The sequence below is a fragment of the Blennius ocellaris genome (genome assembly GCF_963422515.1).
Source record: "Blennius ocellaris genome assembly, chromosome: 4".
NCBI lineage: Eukaryota > Metazoa > Chordata > Actinopteri > Blenniiformes > Blenniidae > Blennius > Blennius ocellaris.
This window is the reverse complement of record NC_137653.1, coordinates 17,951,468-17,975,595: the sequence shown is the minus strand read 5'-3', so window position 1 is coordinate 17,975,595 and position 24,128 is coordinate 17,951,468. Positions and strand designations below refer to the sequence as shown.

Below are 24,128 nucleotides of genomic sequence, written 5' to 3'. Positions count from 1 at the left end.
ATATTACAGCTGGAAACCATAGAACGTAGAAGACAGGCATTGTACATAAGTGTACTCTGGACAAGTTTAAGTCCTTTTGTTTAAAACACTGAAGTAAAGTACACAAACTACCCAGATGATAAATGATGTTGTTTTGTTTTTTATTTGATGTTTTAGGAATTCAATTAAATGTAACTTTATATCTGTGTTTAATGTCCATTACTCTGACAAACAATAAAGCAGTTATTAAAAAAATACACAAATAATTTTATTTTATTTTATTTTATTTAAAAAAACAAAAACCAAAACCAAAACACAGATCTATAGTTATGCATACTTGTTCATATTTTGGCCATACTCTGCAATAACCTACATTTTTGATGGATGTGGAAATAATTGATTATAAATACGTAAACATACCTTTTCTCCAAATATGTGGTTTGACTCACACTAAAGTAAAAATGTTACATCATTCATTCATTGGATTGTCACACAATTCGAATTAATATTAAACACTTTGATCTTCATTACAGTAATGAAGCTCAAAGTGTTTAATAGTAATTCTCACACAATTCGACTTAATATTAAACACTTTGATCTCCATTGCTGTAATATAGTAAATAGGTGCATTTTAAAAAAAGAAAAAAACCCAAAACAGTTTCATATCTACATCTGATTTGAAAACAAGTAACCAGAGTGGGGTTTTTACAGCAATGTAAGAGTTTGAGAAATGTGCTTTAAAACATCCTTTAAAGTAGGTTATTCTTCGCTACTATTTTTCAGGAGCGTACTTTTACTTGATTGTTTTGAGTACTCACTTTAATTAAAACTAAAAAGAAGTGATTGTGTGATGTGTGTGTGTGTGAGAGAGAGAGAGTTGACCTGAGGCGGGCGGAGGGAGTGTCTGCTGACGTCTTCTTAGTGTCAATATGTGACTGCGTGTGTGTGCGTCTGTGCGCGTGTGCGTGCGTGTGCTTGTGTGTGCGTGTGTGTGTGTACACACACAGTCAGCTCGGCGGCCCAGACGATCAGAAAGCTGAGGAAGACTCCCGTCACTTCCTCCCTCCTTCCACCTGCATGACTCCGTGAGGACTGAAGGTAAAAACAAAAACTACTTTATTTATTATCGCGATGTGAAAGGAGCTACTTTATGATCCTGTCCTCTTCTCATATCTTTTATGATCTTTTGTGTCACCCTTAATCCCGATCCGGGATTATCTCTGTCAAACTACCGTCATCTTCCAATAAGTGCCGCTTAGATTGAACCAGCAGGGACATTATTTTGTGTCTGTCCGGGTTTGAGGACGCTGTGCTGGTTCAACGACTGGGAGTTCAGTATTCACGCGCTTATTAGTAACTTATTACTTTCCTCTAATGAAGCGCGCCGGTGTCACGTTGATTTATTCATTTGGTTCAAATCTCAATGTCATATTCGACTTGTCTTGATTTTAAACTGAACCCAAACTGAGAAAAGCTTCAGAGACAAGACAAGAAACGAAACGAGCGCATCGCGTTTGAAAACGAAATGCAGGAAGAGAAGCAGCCTTGGCAGGGCAACAGGCGCTCAAGACAAACAAAAGATAAAGAAAGTTAAAAGCTTGCAGGCTAACTACTGCTGCTTCTCTCTCTCTCTCTCTCTCTCTCTCCCTCTCTCTCTCTCTCTCTCTCTCTCTCTCTCTCTCTCTCTCATTGTTTTTCAACATGAAACCACTGTCAATCCCTTGAAATGTTAAAAATAAACAACAGCAGTTGCCATTCATCAGCTCGCAGCTTTATCTGCAAAGACAGTGTTTGTTTCTGAGGAATTCAGCAAAGGAAACAAGCGGGACCCATTAGTGGCTCCCACTGGGTGGTGAGTGTAGAGCTTCAGTCCAATCTGATCCCATTACACAATATTATACACACACACACACATACAAACGCACACAGGTGTTGTGTATTCAAGCAAGTTGGCCAAACAACAAGTAATATCCAGAGCAAAAATGATCTCCGTGATGAATCTGACTGATGTTTGGAAATGAAAACAGCTTATAGACGAGTGTGACACACACAGCCAGCGAACCGTTGACGTGAAGAGCACAGTGTTTGAAAGTGAGGGGCGTGGAGTGACCGGTTTGTGCAAAAGTCTTACAGGCCAAACCAGATGACATGCTGTATTAAGCACCTGCGGTATTCAGCCGAACAGATGTGGAAACACTTCTTTTTTCTTTTCTTTTTTTAACCCACATTGTTTATGAATTTGGCTCTCGCTTAACTGAAAGTCAGTGTTTCTGACAGTAATATAGAAGATTGTTAATTTTTTAGTGGTTTCTGTTGCCTGCCGTGTCGCTGCTTTAGATTTTATTGTAGAGACGGGATGAGTCATCAGACCTGCTTCAGTCTGCCTCCTGCCACCCTGATTTATTTCCTATTGTTGAAGATCTCTCTGTCAAGTGCAGCGTACAATGACAAACCCATATCATATAAAACTGTGTGTTTTTGTTCATCTGAACATTAACCTTTTTGATTTCACTGCTTCTTTAAGGAATAACAGACTTTCTGGACATGAAAAGATTTGAACCAAAACGTTTAGTTAAATTTTTGGTGAAGAGTAATCAGAATGGAAAACATCACCGCTAATTAATGAACGGCTTTTACAAAACTGCTGCTTGGCGGAGGTGCTCCAAAATTCTCCGGTACATATTGCAACGTTTGGTTTGACAACACAGTAAATGATGATTACGTAGATCGCACGCTTTGAATCCCAACTTGTAATATCAGGTTGCATCAAACGGCTGTGAGCAGCATTGCTGGTTACTCGATTGACATACAGGACATGTCTAAATGCTTCCACTGTTACTCATTCACAATCAGAGGAATATATTATATCGTGTCCTGATCTATGACCTCCTCTTCTTTACTTCTCTGTCAGATTGATGTGTGTTCCAAGCTTTTTGAGAGATGTGTACAGGTGTAGAGTTGGACGTAAGGGTTCTAACAGAAACAAACACCAGGCTTCAGAATAGCCAGCAACAAAGTGAAAAGATGTACCGTTTTAGCTGCAGTTACTTGGAGATTAATGGTGTTGTACCTCAAGTCATAAACCAAACTGTATTAACTTCTGACAATGTGTGGAATCACAATTACTCTGCCATTTACCGTAAGACAGAGTCTAGCCGTTTAAATTATCCAAACATTTGATATATTATTAAGGTTTTCCCATCAACGTTAGTAAAGATGAGAAAAAAAGTTGCTGGTTCTTCTCCGGGATGATTGATTTCTCCTCCTCTTACTGTTGTAAATTTCTTCTAAAAATCTAGACCAACCTGCCTTTTCTGCTCCTCTCTATAGCACCTGCACCAGCTGCCTTCCTCTCAGCTTTAAGTCGGAATGTTTTTTTGTTGTTGTTGTTTTTTTATGTTTCATGTGCAGTTTTCCTGATGTAAACATCCTTCCCCTTCTTCTTCCTCCCCGGGTTATTCAGCCACTCAGCTATGGAGGGCTCCGTTGAGGCTTCCCAAATCGGAGGTTCCCTGGCAAACAAACCGGGTCTGGCCCCCAAGCCTCGGCTGGCTCCCAAGCCCTTCTCTCTGCAGCAAAACTCTTCCATTCGCTCCATCCACGCTCCAAAGAGCCCGTCATGGAAGCCGACCAGAGATGTTGAGCCCGCAGGCGTCTCCAGGCTCACTCCAAGCAGCCCCGCTCCAGATACATCTCTACCAAAGTCCACCTCCGGTCCTGAACCCAGCCCTGTGAGTGCGCCTGCCGAAGCGCAACCGAAGCCGACGAGAGTCAGTCCGCCCAAAGATCTAACCGCGCAATCCACGCCATCTGAGGAGACACCCACGTCGGAGCCAAACCACAAAGTAGATGTTGTGAATGACACCCAAAACCGAGAAGAATCGGGTAGCGATGGGTCTTCCGCGGCCCCATCAACCTATCATTTGGGCAGCGTTAGGAAGCGCCTTCCTACAGCGCTCACCTCCATGTTTGAGTCAGGCGGTCCGCCTCCAGTCCCCAAACCGATTACAAACACCGCCAAAGATACTTCAAGTAAGCCGGCGTCATCCAGCCCAGAGAGGAGCGACGAAACACCGGAACCATCGGACAAAGAGAGGGATGAACCTGAACTGAAGGAGGATTACACCGGAGGAAACAGTATCAAACGTAGAATTAGTCGCCTGTTTGACTCGTCTTCGAGGCCTGAGGCTGTGGCGAAGACGGAGGAGCCGGCGATTGTGAACGGGAGAGGAGATGTGAAGGAACGAATCAAAAACTGGGCTGCCGAGAGCAGCTCTGATGCAGCGAGGGAGCCTCAGGTTGTACCTCGAGCTCGCACCAGGAGGTGAGTGAGATCTCGTTCACCTGCACAGTTAGTGACAAGACGAGACCAACAGAAAAAGCAAAGATTCTCTTGCAAAGCTCATTAAAAATAGGGTCATTTACCAAATATATGATGAATACCTTCTTTTTTTACAATACTTTTTTTTAAAAACTGAGATTACAAAAGACACACTTTTTCATGGATATACTGGTGATTATTAATTGGATTTCGAGTCATTCCTCCTGCGCAAAGTAGAAGAAAACTGAATTAAACAAGTGTGTTTTTGTGTCTTGTTGCAATGAAGCATTTCGACCTGCAGGCAGAAGCTTTAGGTTGTGATTTGTTGTTTGTGTGTTATTTATGGCGACTATCACTTTCTGTGAACAGTTGTACAAGTCTCGGGCTGTCGAGGCAGGAAAGCAGGAAAGTATTCGGGGTGTGGTAATTGATTAACAGCGCATAAAAGATCAATGTTGTCCTCCAACTAAAGTTTGAGAAGAGAACAAACTATGTCACTGCAGGGTAAATATTGGGATTCGACTAAAAACGCACAACAGTAAGCACAGTTCACGTTTAGGAGAATTTTTTGTGATCTTAAGAATGTATGTAGATAATTTCATTAGGTTTGTCATTCATTGCTGCATTTTCTGCTGCAGTTCCAACTACAATTAAAAGTAAACCCCCCCTCCAAAAAAACATAATCATTTTGAAATGAGGTGGTTTATTGGGGTTATAAAGGAATAGTTCTGCATTTTAAGTGAATTTAATATCTGTAAACTGCAATATGAGTTTATCATAACTAGTTTCTCGAATGGCTGATATTGTCCTCTCTTTATTATTTGCTCATTTGATTTGCTGTTAGGGAGGAAAAAACCCAAAACAACCCGTAATGACATTATCAAAGTTTCAACAATTTGTAGGCCAGTTTTACAGTTGATTTCTCTTTTCATAAAAGAATTGGCTACTGCTTTATAACCACTGTATAAACAGACATGCTGACAGGGTTATTCCCCCTATCGTTTATCAGATTTGTTTTGGTTGTGTAGAGACATGCCGAAACTCTCTCTGGAAGGTAAATATTTTAGCAAGGAAAGATCATCAATAAACTCAGATTTTTTTTTTTCTCACACGGTTTCTATTTTTTCACAGCTTTGAGCGTGCAACCTCCCCAGTTGCAGAGAAAACACCCCAAACGGCAACTGTTGAGCCCCCTGCTGCGGAGACATCGCCCGGGCAGCCTGTGCATCAACTCCCAGAGTTGTCCCCAGCTGAACAACCAACAGCGCATCGGACGGACGCGCTGGAGGAGCTGAACGATTCAACACAAAGTTTGAAACGAAAGCCATCTCTTCGCCGCACCGACAACGGCGTTAGTGAAAGCGATGAACACGAACCGCAGAGGAACAACTTCCAACGTCGCTCTGTTCGATTCGGCACAGTGGAGAGAGATGATGGAGGGCCGCCGCAGATGCTGGGCTCAGCGTCCGAATCCAGCTCCGAGGAAGAAGATAACGATAAGACTCGTGAGGATGAAACTCAGCAGGAAGTCCCGGTTTCAGTGCCGGTTTACAGAAGAGTGTCACTCCTGCAAAGGAAGGATGATGAGGTCAAAAATGAGGAGGAAAGACTGAAACACGAGGACTTTGAAAAGAGGCGGAGAGCAGAGGAGCAAGAACAGGCGAGGCTCAAATTAGAAGAAGATGTGAGATTGGAAAGAGAGAGGGAAAGGGAAAGGGCACGAGAGAGGGAAGAGCTGAGGCTGAGGGAGGAGGAAAAACAAAGAGAAGTGCTAATGGAGCAGGAGGAACATGAGAGACGGAGAAAGGAGGAGCAGGCGAGAGAACGGTTGCAAGAAGAGGAAAGAGAGAAGGAGCGATTGAGGGAAGAAGAGATGGAGAGGGAGAGGCAGAAAGAGTTGATGTACCAGAGGCAAAGAGAGGAGAGAGAGAGAGAGAGGCAGATGGAGGAAAAACTTAAACAGGACGAGATGGAAAGAGAGAGGCTGAAAGACGAGGAGAGAAGGCAAGAGAGGTTGAGGGCGGACAGAGAACGACAGAGGAGGGAAGAGGAGGAAAGAGAGGGGGCACAACAGGTGGAGGAGAAGCTCAGACAGGAGGAGAGGGAGAAGGAAAGGTTGAGAGAAGAGGCTGATGAAAGAGAGAGGGCGAGGCGCAGGAGGCTGGAAGAGGAAGAGAGGATGCGGGATCGACTAAGACGGGAGGAGGAGGAGGAAAGAAGGCGAAGAGAGTACGAGAGGAAAATTCAGCAGGAAAAAGAGGGCGAAATGGAGAGAATTCGGCAAATTGAAAAACAGCGGGAGGAGGAGATAAGGAGACAGATTGAGAGAGAGAGGATGGAGGAGTTGGAAAGAAGGAAACGAGAGGAGGAGATGGAGAGACTGAGCCAAATAGAAAAACAGAAAGAGGAGGATATAAGGAGGCAAAATGAGAGCGAGAGAATCAAGGAGTTGGAAAGAAGGATAAGAGAGGAGGAGATGGAGAAAATGAGACTGATAGAAAAACACAGAGAGGAGGAGATGAAGTGGAAACTTGAGAAAGAGAGAATGGAGGAGTTGGAAAGAAGAGTAAGAGAGGAGGAGATGGAGAAACTGAGGCTGATAGAAAAACAGAGAGAGGAGGAGAGAAGAAGACAGATTGAAAAAGAAAGAGAAGAGGAGATGGAGCGAATGAGGTTGAGAGAAAAGCAGAGAGAGGATGAGATAAAGCAGCAAATTGAGAGAGAGAGGATGGAGGAGTTTGAAAGACGAATGCGAGAGGAGGAGATGGAGAAGCTGAGGCAAATAGAAAAACAAAGAGAGGAGGAGAGAAGAAGACAGATTGAAAAAGAAAGAGAAGAGGAGATGGAGCGAATGAGGTTGAGAGATAAACAGAGAGAGGATGAGATAAAGCAGCAAATTGAGAGAGAGAGGATGGAGGAGTTGGAAAGGCGAATGCGAGAGGAGGAGATGGAGAAGCTGAGGCAAGTAGAAAAACAGAGGGAGGTGGAGAGAAGGAGACAGATTGAAGAAGAGAGAGAAGAGATGGAGCAAATGAGGTTGAGAGAAAAGCAGAGAGAGGATGAGATAAAGCAGCAAATTGAGAGAGAGAGGATGGAGGAGTTGGAAAGACGAATGCGAGAGGAGGAGATGGAGAAGCTGAGGCAGATAGAAAAACAGAGGGAGGAGGCAGAGAAAAGATTGCGAGAGGAAATGTTGCAGAGAGAGGAAGAGCGACAAAGAAAGGAGTCCTGGTTGACTGACGGGCAGAGCGAGAACACGACAGACAGAGCCGAGCCAAGTCTGACCAGCTTTGACTCTGATGATCTGACTCAGAGGTCCAGGTCTCCGTATTTGTCCCAATCCACAAGGAGTCCAACTGATAACTTTGATGACTTCTCTGTGAAGACGCCCGAGAATGAGGTCGTCTATGACGATTTTTCGGTCAAACCGAGGATACGGGGCTCAAGGAATAAAGTGGAAACTCCTTCAGTCGCCCAGAGCCGGGCAGCCGAGCTGCTGGACAGAGAGGAGACGCTGGCGCCACTTGACCCCAGACCTCAGGAGAGCAAAGAACCAGAGCGGATGGGAAAATCAGACGGCACCATGCTGACGCCGACGTCCGCCGACACAGTGGTGGAGGAGAAGAAGCGGAGAGGCGCGTCGGAAAGAAAACGCGTCTGCTTCACGGACGTGGTTGAAGTGATCGAGAGACGCGAGGAGGTGGAGGCACAGGACAATGAAGTGGAGGAAGAAGGCCAGCAGGAGGTAAAAGCAAAGGTCAACCCCTACTCGGGTCGACTGCAATTTGTTTGTTTGTTTGTTTGTTTTTTTTAACTTCTGTGACACTCGGGAGATGTTGTCTTGGAACGCTCCACGAAAGGGTTAATAATTCAGTTACACAGAAAGGGCGAGGTTAAGAATGGAGACAGGAGTGTACATGTAAACGTGGTGGTTTCACCACTGAATCATATCAGCCTGGCAGCTGCGCACACCTCTCCTGCACCGACACATTGGCATTCCTGTAGTGCAATGAAAAATATCTTGTCATACTTGCTCCAGCCTCGATTAAGCCGCAGCTGAAAAACTTGTTGTGCGTGTGTGCGTGCGTGGGTGTGTGTGTGTGTGTGTGCATGCATATGTGTACACGCTTTCTTCTGTATTGGGGATCGAAACCCGAAGACAGACTAACCCGTCACGGCTTCTGTCACCGTGGTGACAGAAACAGAGGTCTCTTTCAGAGTTCGGCCACAGTTAGGGTTTGATCATGTTATTCTGTGAGTTCGTCATGGGTGTGCGAATGTGGAAACCACAAAACAATTATTTGAAGATGTTTTAATGCTACTACTAATAGTATTTAAAAAAAATAAATAAATGTGTGTGGGTCTAATTGTCATGTAAGTCCATAAATATAAATGTCGAAAGGAGTTCATCTATGCTGCATTGTTAAATAGGCAGTCTGTTGTATTTCAAACAGAGTTATATGATAAAATTGGATATCACGAGTGTATTTACATTAATGGATGGGGGCTGATGTGAGAAACAGGAAGTTATAGTGACAGTGAACCTAAGCAACGTACTACTTAGAACTCATATTAGACACTACATTTTTTTTTTAGCCTAAATTAAAATAGGCCTCAATATGACTCAAGGGAAGTCTGTATTGAGTATATTGTTTCCACTTTATCTTACTAGCAGACAGTCCTTTCTGATTGTAGATATTGTTTTTGTTTTTTTTTACATGATAGATGCTGAAGTTTGACACAAGTGACACAATAAGATGAAACACCAGAGACTGTTTTTCTTGGGTGGGTCAAGTGTTTTTGGTGCCAACTCTGTCCACACCAGTGCAACACCTAACCTGTATTCCGAGTAAAATGACCAGTTTGTTCATGAAATGATTGAAAAAATTTAAAAAAGACAAGGTGTGTGAGAGGAGGCGTGACATTGATTGGAGACATTTACGTAGTTTTGTTGCATTTTGACACAGATGAGTCAGCTGCAAAAAGGAGTTTTCACTGAACTAATCCATGCAGTGTTGAGGTGGTGGCAAACTTACATTATTACTTTCCGAGACCGTAAAAGTGGTTTTGGGGATTTAAATTTGGCTATTTGATGACTTTCCAAGATCGCTTACCATCAGAAATCTATTCCTATGTTTGTGTTAAAGGTGACAGCATTTCAACACTTTCTCATGGGTCTCGTTGGTCTAAAGTTGAATTCAAAGTTTATTGCCCCAAATCCAGCTTTTCCTTGATTTTCATCCATTTGACTATTGGATCTTATGAGCTGCATTCAGAATCATCTGTGTCTGTGTGAGCTGGACTGGCTCTGCCCACACATGTCCATCTTGGGAAGAGGAGGAAGTACTTCCTCTCGTGGTGCCATGTGCCAGAGCAGAGCTTTTTTTGTTGTTGTTGTATCAGGTAGTCTTTAACTTCTTTAGTTTCCTTAGCTTCCAAAGGTAAAAAAAAAAAAAAAAAAAAACCTTGAACACAAACAACAATTGATTAACAGAAGTGTATAATAAACGTTTTTTATTTAAATCAGTGTTAATTTTTTAATCAAATAGTTTTACCTTAATACATAATACATTTCACAAGATTTTAAGTTAACCTCTTTCTTTCTATGCACTTAAATTTTATCCAGATAGTGTTTTAATCTAATTCATCATGAAGGCGGCAGCACATATTGAACACGTCATATATGAAGAGCACAGAGTGTCCCTGAATGCACCGTCGTAGATGGTGAACAGAACGTATCCACGGAGCTCCTTGCTCTCCTTGAGTGTGTGTTGTAGGAACGTCTTCCCAACATGCAGGGCCTGGTACTGCCGTTCACTCCTGTCTGCCCTCCTGCTCCTGCCGAACCGTCAGATCCTCCGCTCATTACCTCAGTCATGAGCACCTGCTGAGCCATGCAGCAGAGGGAGGGAGGGAGATCACCAACAGCATCCCCGTCATTTGACACAACACCCCTGATGACACTATATAGGGTTTGATTTCTGATTCACACTTAGAAAACAAAATACAAATAAACAAGCCACAGAGAGAGAGATAACAGATTTTCTTGTCTTCCCAAGTATGTGCCGCAATTATGCAAAATTCCCTTTCTTATGGTTTTCCAACATGGCATCCAACATGGTTATGGTTGGAAAACCATAAGAAAGGCAATTTTGCATAATATGACACTTTTTTAAATCTCCTATACTTTTAAAAATCAACATTAATGGGAACGTAATAATAATAATGATCAATGTAATCATTGTATTTTGAAAAGATGAAATAAGTGCTGTATGGTGGAGCACTGGTTAGTACCAAATCCTTCATGTATGGAGTGCGATGTGTGTGTAGATTTCCTCTGGGTACTCCAGGTTCCTACCACGGTCCAAAAGCATGCATGTGAGGTTGACTGGTGACACTCAGTTGCCCCATGTGTGAATGTAAGTGTGTGTGGTTGTATATTGCTCTGTCCTATGAGGGACTGACGAACTGTCCAGAGTGTGTCCTGCCCTCACCCACAGTCAGCTGTGATTGGCTCCAACACCGTGCGCGGGATTAAGTGGCGTAGAAGATGGATGTTTGAATATGAAATAGGGCTTCACAGTGGAATGGTTACCCGTCACAGTTCTACCCTGTCTTCTCAGCTGGAATCCAGTCCAGGGCATGAGTTATAGAAAATTGGATCAATAAAAAGATCAAATAATGAATTTATGATCAAAATGTAATTTTCAGCATTAAAATATTCATAAAGGCTTTTTTGTTTTTTTTGTTTTTTTCATGAGAAGTCTATGAGAAAATTGATACTAGTTCTGGCTGTTCAGCCTCATCAATAAAAAGAATGTATTTGAGGTGTGGTGTAAGGAAGTGCATGAGCAAGCAGTTCTTGAAGGTGTCTTCAAGTCGTGTTGGAAGCATGCTAATAAGCTCAAAACATATCAGCTTCCCAGCAGCCTTGGTGAAAGTCCAACCAGTGATGCTAAATAACCAAGCGTGGGTGTCCTCAGAATTGCCTTTTGTCTTTTGGGATGTTCACAGTGTGAAATGGTTGCTGAAAACGATGAAGAGCATATGAACCACCGGATTTATGGCTAACCGAGGCTCCGCAATACACCTTGACCCATGTGGGTGGTCTGATTCCTCCAAAGAGCGACTGTAGCGAAAACTGCTGACAGCTTTTTTTGCTGATTATGATAAACTGGTGTCATTACACACAGACTAACACAGTCGGAGTCCCCCTGTTGACCTCCGTCAATGGCTGATCAGCGTGAGAGCATCAACATTTGATAGAGGAGCAGTAGAGGAACATGGCCTGCTTTTTCTTTTAACCTGGGAATAAGATGACAGGATGAAGGAGGACATTTTGGGGAAACAAGGAGGACGGCAAAGGAAGTATGATGCTTTATACAAAGCCCTGCTGGGAAGTTCAGGGGACACTCAAGTAGATCCCAGTCCAGCAATTCAGTTCAATTCAACTTTATTTAAATTAGCTTCAATTACAACACAGTAATTTCCAGCAAATCACAGGGTGAACAAGAGAGACAGGTTATTAATTAACCTGACATACACAGATAGAACATGCAAATTCCACACATGGCTTCAAACCCATGACATCCTTAGTATGAGGTACGAGCACAAACTACTACACCAACATGCCGCCCTACCTATTTCACATTTCAGCCAGTTGTTTTTATTGTGTCGGTTGCAATTCTGTAGAAATAATACTATTTTCTCATCTGTAGGAAAAGTCTATAACACATAAGATATACAAACCATCCATCATGGGAAAATTGTCATTGGTTTTGTTGTTCAAGTCAACTCAAAACTAAGGAACCTTTGGATGATGATAAGTGAGGCACATTCATTAAAAGCGCACGCACACATCATAGGGGGTGTCATATGATCAAATAGAAAATGAAGTTTCAAGATTCAGGCACTCACTAAAGTTTTCATTTGCAGTGGTGTAGCCAGACAGGCGTGATCCTGATCAGTGGGTTGATGTGCACTTATTGTGCTGAGGTATTAGATTATATATATATATATATATATATATATATATATATATATATATATTAAAAAAGAAGAACATTTGCCTTGTCGGTTTAAAATCAGCCCTTGACAAATTCAACACACCTTGCATCCAGAAAGGGTTTACCTTCTGATAAAGAAAGAGAAATTGACAGATCCTTCACGAGACAGACAAACAATGACCGTTGCACCTGATGAGGAAATGTCATTGGCACAGAAATGCTACTGAGGACAGTTCGGTTCACAACCTGTTTGAACTTGTAGCATTTTTGTTGAGTCGATGAAAAACATACAATTCTGGAGCCTTGAACGCTGCTTCAGTGTGTGTTTTTTTTTTTTTCCGATCCTCCATCTCTGCTCACTGTGTGCATTCTTTAGCAAACAAACCATAACGCACACACTACGTTGTAAGGGGGCAGTGCAAATAACAGCATGTCCTGGAGTTTTGCTGCTTTTCTGTTCATGTCTATGGGAAAGGATTCTCAAATGTACCACTGAGTGGTGCTGCTGCTCCAAGATTTTGCACTTCCTTATTCTCGACCTCACCAACCATCAAGTTCGCTGGGTTTGTGCACCTCACACTCACGTTATTAGGTCACTTAAACAGTGAATAGTAGTATTGATTGAGGACATGACACCTGGATGAGAATTTTATGTTTTGTTTTGGGTTTTTTTTAGGCAAACACAAAGTATGTAGCCAGTCAGACCTTAAGTCAGAGTCCCTTCAAAAATTCAGAGAAATGCATTGATGGGTGGATCTCATAGTAAGACAGGCCTCCATGCTGTGTGGTCAGCATGTCCTCATTTGGGTCTGTCCAACAGGGCAGCGTGTCAGTATGACCATACATGGAGCCTCTCTCTCTCTCTCTCTCGCTTTCTGAGCAGATACCAGGATCATCCAAAAAGTGTACGTCCACTGTCCATTCACTCAACTTGAGATCACTGCTGCTCTCCCAGCCTCCAGCCGCTCCGCTCATTCTCCGCGGCTCCCCCTACCTTTTCCTCTGACAAAGACTCTCTTCTTTCACTGCTTGCATCTACCTATGGGAAGGGAGCAACCGAGGGAGGTACAGAAAACACCTTGGCCCAGCCTGCCGCACCTTCCTCTCTTCCTTCCCTTGGGATTCTTTCCACATCTGAGCACAGACCTTCGCTTTGTTTTGACGTCCTGTGAAGTCACTGTGGTCTACAGGAGATAAAGAGGTGATCTACCTCTCTGTGATTTGGCTCTGGATGTTTGGAGTGGCAGATATTTCCCACGCTGCTTTTTTTTGTGTGTGTGTGTGTATGTGTGTGTGTGAACTGGAGCATAGGACATAGCAAACAAGCTTGAGTTTGGCAGAACAAGTTTTAGCCAAAGAGAGGAGGAGGGTGCACATAAACGAGGTAAACTCTCTCCCCCCCCTTTTTTTTTTTTGTATTCCTTTCAACTAAAAGGAGTTTTTGATGCATGTTCCTGCTGATGTCTTTTCAACGATGTGATGACAAGAGGATCTTTCATCCAAACTCCACTGTTTTAAGATGTCTCATCCATCGGAGCGGCGGTAACAGTGGAACGGCGTTGTCACAGTGCAAACACATGGCAACACAGACTATTTACATCTTTACTGAAAGCAAATAGCACGCTGTTCCAGGAAGTACGTGCAAGCTGATTCAAAAGAACATGCAGAACAAGGAAGGATGCCGCTCCAGTGAACGATGGACTATATCAAATTTTTGCATAACGTCAGATCCCTTCATTCTACAACAGATTATTTGTGCTGTCCAAAACCTTCTGGTTGTTTGAAATGACAAAAAGGTGTCAGAGCTCAAACCCAGCTTTCTGACTTATGCCAAGAAATCCCTTTTTTTTTCTTCTTCTTCTTCTTTTTTTTAAACAAAACTTCACTTCAGTTTCTCTGGTGACCCGGTTCCCATGATGACCCTGACATTAGGACAACCAGCTGTGTGAGCTTTTCAAGCATGCAGTATTTTGGAGGAAAACTGTCAGCAGCCCAGCTGCACATGGTGGGATGGATGGGCAGCGCGCGGCGGTCCCTGCAAGGGGCTCTGGAGGTGGTGTGGGGCACCAACGAGGAGAGGCAGGAGGAGGAGGAGCAGGAGGAGGAGGAGGAGGAGGAAGAAGAAGTTGTGGATGGAGGAGGAAGATTTCAAAGAGCCATGTCTCCACTTCGTAGCTTTGCCAGACGTAGCAGGAGATCCATACACCGCTTTTCCCTCAGAAGTCGGCAGACTCTTCAGAGGAGAGCCCCTGAAACCTGTTCTGTAAGCGCCAATATGGTCACACTCACATCCACAACAAATCGAACTAACACTGCTCTATTTGTACTATTGTCCTGCTACTGTGACAGATCAGTTGCGCTGTTGGCAACATGTGGGATCAGTTAGTCGGGGGAAGATGCTCTGAAGTCAGTGTGTTGTCATTTCCTCGAAGAAACTAATCATGGTGAGAAACAGCAGCAACAAAACTGCTAAGATAAGACGAGCAACATGCAGGAAGATCTAATAAAGATAAGCTAATATTTATGTAACGCTGCACTTAAAACATAATAACTATTTTGGATACAGACTAATGTTACAGTGATACGTTGTTCAAGTTGCTTTCATGAGGACTGGATCGGGTTACTACACCTGCTGTAAACACACTTTTAAAAAAAAGTCACTGTTCAAACATCACCTTTGGCTGATTGTAAGCAGGACAGAGATACACAGCAGCACTTCAACTCTTTCCATGTACAAGAAAAGTAAGAAGTAACAAGACCAGTGAAATGTCAGTAATTGTTGCTGCATTATGAATTTCACAATAGTCATCAGACACTTGGTGCTATAGTAACATACTACTTTATAATGTGCTATACCAAACATGTTGTCTTGGGCATATTCACATTATTTACAATCATTGATGAACATTTATTAAGGTACTGAACAATATTTACGTTTTTTTTTTTTTTCACATAGCTTATACACTGTATGAAGTCACACATATCCTTCAGTTGGAAGTAGTTGGATATCTCCACCAGTCATGCAAATCTAAACTGGGAGAACAGCCGGCCCTGGCAGAGAGCTTCAGGAAGGACAGACCTATCTGATACAGTTTTCCAAATGTAGAGTGTTATCAGTGTACATGCATGCCCTTTCCCTCTCCATCTGCGCTGTGTGTCAGAGATAAACTAGAGAACAAAACAAAGTGTGGCACTCTAAGACAACACTTGCACAATACAAAGTTGATTCTTAAGTGTAAGTACACATTTGGGTCTGTCGGGAACATAAAGGCCAATCGGAGAAAATAACATGTTCGCTCTTTCAACAATTCATTCTTGTCATTTTTAGAAGTTTCACTGGCCAGACTTATCAGTTATTCTGAATTACACTCTCATGCAGTCTCCGTGTGCTTGTGGCATCTTCTTCGGGATGTTGCCCTTGCTTCTTAAACTGTAAACAAGCTCTCTCACACATTCCAGTGACCACTACAAAAATGTGATGCAGCTAAACTGTAATAAAGCCGAATCTGTCTTAACTTGTAAAGTGGATCCTCCGCCCCAACAAGCACATTCTGTACTGGTACACACAGGTGTAGTTTCTAGCCTGTATGATAGCTTTGCATACACTCATGCAGAAGTTCTCTCAAATATTCCGTTTGGGGAATATGTGGACTATGTAAGGAATTTGGAGAGTGGAGTTTCCATAGTGTGAATGTGGCTCTTAATCTGTGTGTTTCTGTTTAAGCTGCACAAGCAGCATGTTTTCTCATCTGTGGATAGAATGAAAGCTATGATATGAAAATGAACTGCTTATTCAGATATAGCAGAAAGTGACATCTATTTTACTGAAATCCTTTGATATGAAACAAACGATTGTATGTCAATAGTAACAATTGCAAACGATTTAACCAGATGTGTTGTTGTCAGATTGAAGAGATTGTAGCCGACAGCTCATTGTTTTAAAAAATACATCTGTAGCAGGAAATACCAACAAGAAATTCCCGTACACTTATGGGCCGTAACGTTGATACTATCCAATTCCATTAAAAACTGTTATTGTTCATGAGGGAGGATTTAGATTAAGTGAAACAATGTTTGTTTTCTGCAAGGTACATGTGGATCTCAGCAGCTCCCAGTTCTGTGATGGTTGGACTTAGTTGATAATGTTTCATGTTTTATGATGTGATTCTGCACATTGGCTCCAATTATCACAGGCAGGTAGCAATCATGCACAGATATTCAACCCTAATTGCCACGTTTACTCGTACAGCGTGCCGCAAATGCAGATGTATGCAAATTAAATGATATATACTACTAAATGGTGTGTGAAAGATTCGGTGGCCAAGTTAAAGTCCATATAGTCCAGAATAGTTCAAATCTGACACGAGAAGCAAATTTGCCATCATAAGTAAGTTAAATACTCTTTAATAGTTTAATGGAAGATATGCACCTTCTGATAATCAATTGCAGCTAGATGTTAGCTAACATTTATTTTGTGTTGTTTTAAATTGGGATGAGAGATAGGTTCACTGTTTGAGTTTCAGATCCATAAACCAGACTTGATCCGCTTGCTCTTGCTTACTTTTTGTCTTCATCAGAAAATTGATTTACAGTTGAAGCTCTAATTTTAATGTAACCTGTGATGAAGATAAGAAGAAGCAAAGCAAAACGTACAGATAGGTAATTCAGAATGTTTTGTGCTGTGGCTTTTCTGTGATAGCGGTAGGACTGATACACGTATAATAATAGTGCCAGTCTCCGGGTTGTTTTTTTCTCTACTCCTGAACACAGAGTGTGGTTATAGGAAAATCACTAGAAGCCCATTCACTCATGCTGTGATGCTGCCAGATAACAGGTATTGTGCAAATGAAGCAGCCCTGTGAGTAGTGAGTAATAAACTGAGCGGTGGAGGAGATGAGAGGACGCTATGGGTGTTTTGTCCGGGCGTTGTCTCGTATCCAGGTGACAATATTGGGCAACACAACACTGGGATGTGCCTCTTGAAATGTAGAGTGAGCTTTAAGGAATGTCTGCGAGGACGTGCACAATAATTCCTTTTGTTTGTGCGATTGTGTGTGTGTGTGTGTGTGTGTGCGTGCATACATTCCAGCAGGTGGGTGTGACATCATGGTGTTTGTGCGTGTGTGTGTGTGTGTGTGTGTGTGTGTGTGTGTGTGTGTGTGTGTGTGTGTGTGTGTGTGTGTGTGTGTGTGTGTGTGTGTGTGTGTGTGTGTGTGTGTGTGCGTGTGTGTGCGTGTGGAGGACAGCTCAGTCTCTGTGACCGGCTCATTAAAACACACATGCTTGGATGGTCCTCAGTCCTCTCTCCTCTTGTAGTTAGTGATCTTGGCTCGGTACACAGTTGATTCCTTGCCAGTCTCAACACTGCAAGTTTGAATTTGTAATGCACCAGTTTACCTGATGAAAATGATCATAATTCGAATGATGCAGCAGTTTGTATATATCTAATGGTGTTTCAGTACAAATCTTCAAACTCATTAGGGCTTGTTTAAAGATTTATATACTGTATATGACAATATATTAAAGACTTCTTTTTTTAATTTTTTTTGCTCTGTTGCATGTCCTGTGTCCATCTCTCAGGCGCAGGTGGACAGCTACCATACAAATGTCGAAGACGAGGACACGGACGCTTTGATAGACAGTGAGCTGGACAAGCAGGAGGTGATCTCTGAACAACCACGGCAAAGTGAAAGGTAGGACAGATGTGGCCTCACAACCTACCTGTGTTTTTTACACGAAGCAGCTCTATTTCCTCAGTCAGCTCTAATGGAGACAGGCAGGAACGGACAGGCTTCGGTATCTGTGGGTGTGGACTCGCACTGAGGCGATTTGATTAAAACAGAGCACACCTGAAAATAGAAGCCCCATAGCTATCAGATACTGAAGTCTTAAAGAAGGTATCCTGGAGCTGTTGTTTAAACTGGACAGTTTTGTTATTGTGTGTCATCACCCCCATGGCAGTGAGAAGAGCATCTATTTTACCATATTATTTTTTTTCTCGTCATTTATGATTTAGATAATGCACTTAATTAGTCTATTCAAAATCTATGTTTTTGGAGCTCCACATGATACTGCATGTGTATAAAGTATATTGAGGAGCTGCTCTCCCTTGTGCCCCCTTGTGGTTATCAGTGCATCGCACCAACTCGTTCTCACTTGTGTTGTGTTCCTCAGTCCACAGCCTGTCCTTGATGAAGCCCCTGACCTTTCCTCAGAGGATCCCGATAGCTCCGATTTCCAGAGAGAACCAGAGTTAGCTCCCTTTCCTGAGGTTGGTCACTTTCTATGTCTAAATGTCCTTAACGTTCCTTTAGTATTTACTGGAAAAAGGCCATTTCGTCTCTTTTAATGTTGCTATAGGGTCGATCTATTAATGTTTGTGCGTCTCTGCACAGAGTGCCACTCCCCTCCTCGACACCAGGGCACAGAGATCCAGGGTGGAGCTGGGTAAGAGGCGCAGTCGATCGCGTCCGACACGCTCGTTCCGTGCAGGGTTGGATCAGGCAGAAAGACGAGACTGGAGAACCCGCGACACCACAGGTCATTACACTGATGGTAGCAATTCCAGCATGAACCATCAAGTATTTTTCTCTGTCAAATATGACAACAGGATCGCCTTTAGTGTCTGTCATTTTTTGTTTTAGAAGAAAACAACACGACACGACGGCGGTCTGACTCTGAGGATGAGCAGCCTAAATCGAAGGTGGCCTCTTCTCCACCTACACAAAGAGTGCCCGTTTTTCCCGGTGTGAGTCCAGCAGCCTTGATCGTGAGTTCCCTTAGATTCAAGAGCCGCTAAAACAAATTTTGTCTTATTGCTTGTGGTACAATCCAGGTGGGCGGATTTAAATTGAATGCGCTCGTTGTTTAGGCTCAGCTGAAAAAGAGGACAACTGGAGGAGGTAGTGGAGGAAGAGAGGAAGAAGAAGCAGACAAGGCAGTGGAGGAAAAGGAAAATCCAAATGAGGAAGTGGTGCCATCGCCTTCGCAGCTCTCGCGCTCGCCTCGCTCAGCTGCTCTCCTCGCAGGGGCTGCGCGGGTTCTGCCACCAATAGGAGGGAAGGATGAAGGGTAAGACCAACAACAGCACAAGACATTTCACTTTCTTTTTTTTTTTTTTTTTTTACAAACAGTGAAAATCAAATATAGAATCTAAAATATAACCCAAATCCTTTGAGACGGTCATTGACGTTGATTCTTTTTGTCATTCAGCATCATGGCCTCGCCAGCTTGGCTGAAAGAGCTGAAGTCAAAGAAGCGTCTGAGTCAGTACGATGGTGACGTTTAAACAGGTGACTACTATATATGTGTTACGTACAGGCTCATCTTCATTTGGGGTGGGCACATCTATTTCCTTCTCACAGCCATTCAAACTGCTTCATGAACAAATCGAACCATCCAAACACATCAAACATTTGAAATCCAGGTGAATTGGGATTGTCAGCTGTCACGCATTCGAGAGGAAAGTCTTGCTATTGTCTCTAATATGATGTCTCAGACTAACACATTTATATCACACTGAAAGATTTTGGTGTCAGCATCTGTTGTACACGTGTCACGAAAGGCATGAGGACAATAGTGCAGAAGTGTTGAAAGCTTTTACTTTGAGACGGGGAGTCCCATGGGTGGGACGGTTTCGATTACCTGCTTCTGTCATACATGTTCTACCAATAGTTTTCATAATAGCTTATTATCTTGTTTGATCTCCATCACATTTACATGACAACCCATTTCTAAAATTGTGTATTTACGTGGATTTATGTGAAAACATTCAAGGGAAAATGGCATTTTGGAAAAAGAAACGTCGTCCTCTTCTCTGTTTTTTTGTTGTTTTGTTTTGGGTTTTGTTCAAAAATGGCACCATTGCTATATAATCACACCCAAATTAATGTAGTACTCGGGACAAACAGTAGCCTATTCTGAGAAAGAGCCTATACTAATGTAATAATATCAAGTAACACTGTGACCTTGTGACTGAAAATCATCTCAAAGGTGTCTGTTTGTCAAAGCTATCTTTCTCTCTTAGTATTTTTTTTTTCTGGTTGACTGACAATGAGATATTCTATAGACATTCTAACTCCCTTCTTTCTCATTTATATCAGCAGTACAATTTCTTACCCTGCAGCATCAGCAATTACTGATTGAGCTTTTTTTTTTTTTTTTAATGGGTTTGTTTTTGTAACTAACAGTTCCTGTGCACATTGACGAGCATTTCTGTGAATGTAGAAGAGTTAGCCAAGAGGTTATTTTTCATCTATAGTGCCCGGGCTGATTTTACAGAGTCTCCATGAAAACTATAAAAAAAACTTTCAATTACATCACCAATTTATCATGCAGACAAATGAAATGAACAAATGGGAAGAAAACCAGTTTAATAAAAACGTAATTGAGGACCTCTTTAAAACACGTAGTAGAGAGGCTCACTTTACAAGAGATACAAAATAATAAGCAAAAAATTAAGATATAAATATTATTACAAATGCAAAGTCAAATCATAGATACAGTAACAAATACGGGAAACGACCAGGAAAGACATATGCATATTTTCAGTCTCTGCACACATCCCATCTGCAATGAACTTCAAATTTGAACGATTGAGTTTGACTCAGGATTTGACCTCCTCCCCCGACCTCTAGCCTCTACGTTGATACAAAGACAAGCAGATCTATGCAGGAACAGTTTGCACTTTTAAACAACAAGCATATTGTTTTTGACAGCTTGAGTACTTTTGTCCTTTTCCTGTGCATCAGTTGCAGAAATGGCGACTTTATTGACACAACTGCTTTTCTTGTGAGTCATGATTAAGTGCAGCCAAACAGACAAACTTTACTGCAAAAAAAAAACAAAAAAACATCTTTACATCAGAAGGGTTATGTAATGCAGACTCTGATTAATGCGGCAGCCGAGACAAAAACAGGACGTGGGCCATTATCTCTGCAATGTTTTCTCCTATTCCGATGAAAAATGCACAATGGATAAAGCTTTCACTGTACCCAAATGCACTCCATGCTACAAAATGCACCTTTACCTTCCTGTGGAGCTCACAGCCATATATCTTGAGAGTAACTTTTCTATTGTAGTAAGAAAAAGACTTGGATTTTCTTTAAAGCTCAAAATAGACACTCTCATGGCTTTCTACAGTGTTTATGACCACTCTGAAGACACTACAGTTATGCTATCAATGCTGAATTTGTGACATGAACTGAAAGTCTACTTGGGTGTAAAACTTTTCTTCTCACTATATCTTTCATTTGTCCCCAACAGAAGACGTTGATTGAGAAACCAGTCCATCTCAGCTTCCACCTTCACTGCTGCTGACAGACACCTTGACATGATTGCTCCATTTTGTGCTTTGAGTGCCTTTTTGTGGACCTTCACTGAGACTTAAAGGAGGGAGAATTCAAGCTTTTACTGAGCACAGAGACGTTCAAGAACTTTTATATCTTCCAAGTGACATCTTGTGCCAAGGCCGCGACCATGGCACATCAGTGCAAGTACATGTTTTTATCAAGTATTGTATAGAGGCTGTGGAGTAGAGGGTAAGAAAACTGATGTAATTAAGGGCAAAGCCATGGACTTTCTTATGGTATACTTGTGTGACTGCGACTGATGAGACTATAGGCCTTAAGCAGAACACACTAACATCTATGCCTTTCGATAGTTTTTAGGATACTTGACATTGATATAATGCTTTCCCTGTCCCCCTGTCCTGTAACCAAAAGCTAAGGTAGGTAACACTGGAGATAAAATGTTTAGAAGAATCCAACTGAGAGAATATATCACCTCCTTCCACGTCTACCTCTAATGCACACCTCCTCAAATAAAGTGAGTTGTTATGTTTCCTTCATGCAAAATAACCCACCACACAACCACCATCCAACACCCACACAGAGCAGATAGTTACCTGTGAAGCAGAAACACAGCTTCACTGCTCAGTCTCTTCACCTACAACAACAAACAAAAACAACAACAAAAAAATACTTTTGTGTTGGCCTTGGGTTGCCCTCTTACTTTATTCAAAATGTTTCCACTTCTGTCTCTACATCCATGGATCTTCTGTACCTACGTACTTCATCCAACATAAAGTTGTTGCTTGAGTTAATGCAGGGAACAGTTTTCACAGGTCGCCCCTCCATTCAGGGCCAAATACACGATCGCCCACATATATTCACACCTAAGTGCAATTTAGAGTCACCAGTCAATGTAACCTAATCAGCAACTCTTTGGATTGTTGGAGGAGGCCAGTGCATCCACAGAAAGACCGTAAACACACAGGAAAACGTAAGCTCAAAATCTAAACAAGGTTGTCTCGTTGTGATCCAAGGGTGCTAAACCTCCCGGACTTCATTTTATTTAACATGAATTAATTACTGTTACCATTAGAGGACGGATTTACCAACCCTGTTGGGATGTGAAAGGGTGGGAAAAGCTTCTAAAATATATTTTTATAATGTAAGACTCTATCATGACACTTAACCCAGAGAGTCGTGATGAGCAACCAAAATCCTACAATGTTGGGCGTGCTTTCACAGTGGGTCCAGAGTTAACAGGTTGCCCACACAAACAGAGAAGACGTTTATAAGCCAACATGTGTATATAAATACTGAAAATATCAAATGCACCACTGTGTGCATTTAGTTCAACTTGTACAAAATGCCTTTTATATTATGTAACCCATCACAAGTCTTCTCAAATAGAGCTTGAAGCACTTTAAAATCACTGCCATACAGCCCACCTAAGCAACAGTATAATCAAGTGGAAACTCAAAATCTGTACATTTTCATTTTGATACACCGTCAGCGTATTTCTCCTACTCCCAAAAGATTCAAATAAGAACCGCCTGAGTTTAGAAATGCAATCAATATCTGGTATGAACATCCACAGTGAACTGAGAGTCAATTTTTAAAACAGTGAATGTGTCTTGTAAAGTCTTTGACCGACAAATGTCTGCCTGAAATTATGGTGTGTGCCTTTTAAATGTTTGAGAATGAATGTTGTCAAATCTATAATCTTTTATGATCAAATTCTGTATGTTAAGAGGAAACTGAGGGAATTTTAGTAAAAGGTTTTTCTATTAAATTGATTGTGTACATGTGTTGTCATTGTGAACAAACCTGTGTGATGGAGTGCGCTGGCATGGCGGATAATATGGATAATGGAAAATATTTACATTGTATTGAATAAGGCCTCATAAAGTGATGCGTTAATATTCCCTTTGCTCAAGTGCACAAACAATAACTACACTCAAAACATTTTCACATTTCTAATACATAGTGGGGGTTTGTTCTCACCACAATTCTCAAAATATGGCACAAATAATCATGCTAATCATTGCAAAACAATTGTAAGAGTTACCAAATGTGCAGAATATTTCCAAGGTAGAGATAGTTTAAACTTACTCTAATTTAGTTTTAAAATGCAGATGATTTATAAACATAAATAAAGTAAAACTTAAAAACTCCTGTGCAAATGTTTGCACACTATCACGAAATGAAAATACACAAAAGACAAACCTGCTCACCAAATTAAAAGTACTCATAAGTGGGTCATGATTACAGTTAAGTATTAAGTAATTTGTTACTTCCCCCTGGTGGTGACAATGGACTGATTTGTTGTGGGTACATTTGTTGACTAGTAGAGTTGGTTCGAGTTTGGGTGAGGCAAGGAGTCGATCATTTAGGCATCCCAATTCCTCCTGCTCATTGATGTAACTTGATGTAAATGAATCAGCCATTCGACTGACGCTCACTGCTGACACCTCGAATAATGTGTCACAGTAACACAATAATACAGCTATGATCGCTTTATTATAGCAGGCCTGA

General features: G+C 41.9%; 1 protein-coding gene across 3 annotated transcripts; it reads left to right on the top strand.

Moving 5' to 3' along the window:
- Nucleotides 1-989: 989 nt before the first annotated feature.
- tnks1bp1 (tankyrase 1 binding protein 1) lies at nucleotides 990-23,396 on the top strand. Of its 3 annotated transcripts, none has more exons than XM_080494782.1 (10): nucleotides 990-1,077; nucleotides 3,443-4,303; nucleotides 5,432-8,045; nucleotides 17,887-17,999; nucleotides 18,481-18,577; nucleotides 18,702-18,846; nucleotides 18,954-19,075; nucleotides 19,178-19,377; nucleotides 19,519-19,598; nucleotides 21,571-23,396. In XM_080494782.1, exons 2-9 carry the CDS (start codon nucleotides 3,453-3,455, stop codon nucleotides 19,592-19,594), a joined length of 4,218 nt encoding a protein of 1,405 aa, XP_080350908.1. In that variant the 5' UTR covers nucleotides 990-1,077; nucleotides 3,443-3,452; the 3' UTR covers nucleotides 19,595-19,598; nucleotides 21,571-23,396. The 3 variants fall into 3 exon arrangements, with proteins under 3 accessions (XP_080350908.1, XP_080350907.1, XP_080350906.1); XM_080494781.1 differs by having other exon boundaries at nucleotides 18,951-19,075; nucleotides 21,574-23,396; XM_080494780.1 differs by having other exon boundaries at nucleotides 18,951-19,075.
- The last annotated feature ends 732 nt before the right edge of the window (nucleotides 23,397-24,128 follow it).

Coding starts and splice junctions, on each gene's coding strand:
- tnks1bp1 (XM_080494781.1), top strand. CDS start 3,453: ATGGAGGGCTCCGTTGAGGCTTCCCAAATCGGAGGTTCCCTGGCAAAC. Junction 8,046..17,886: donor AGGAAGAAGGCCAGCAGGAG/GTAAAAGCAAAG, acceptor TCCATCTCTCAG/GCGCAGGTGGACAGCTACCA. Junction 19,076..19,177: donor TGAGTCCAGCAGCCTTGATC/GTGAGTTCCCTT, acceptor CTCGTTGTTTAG/GCTCAGCTGAAAAAGAGGAC.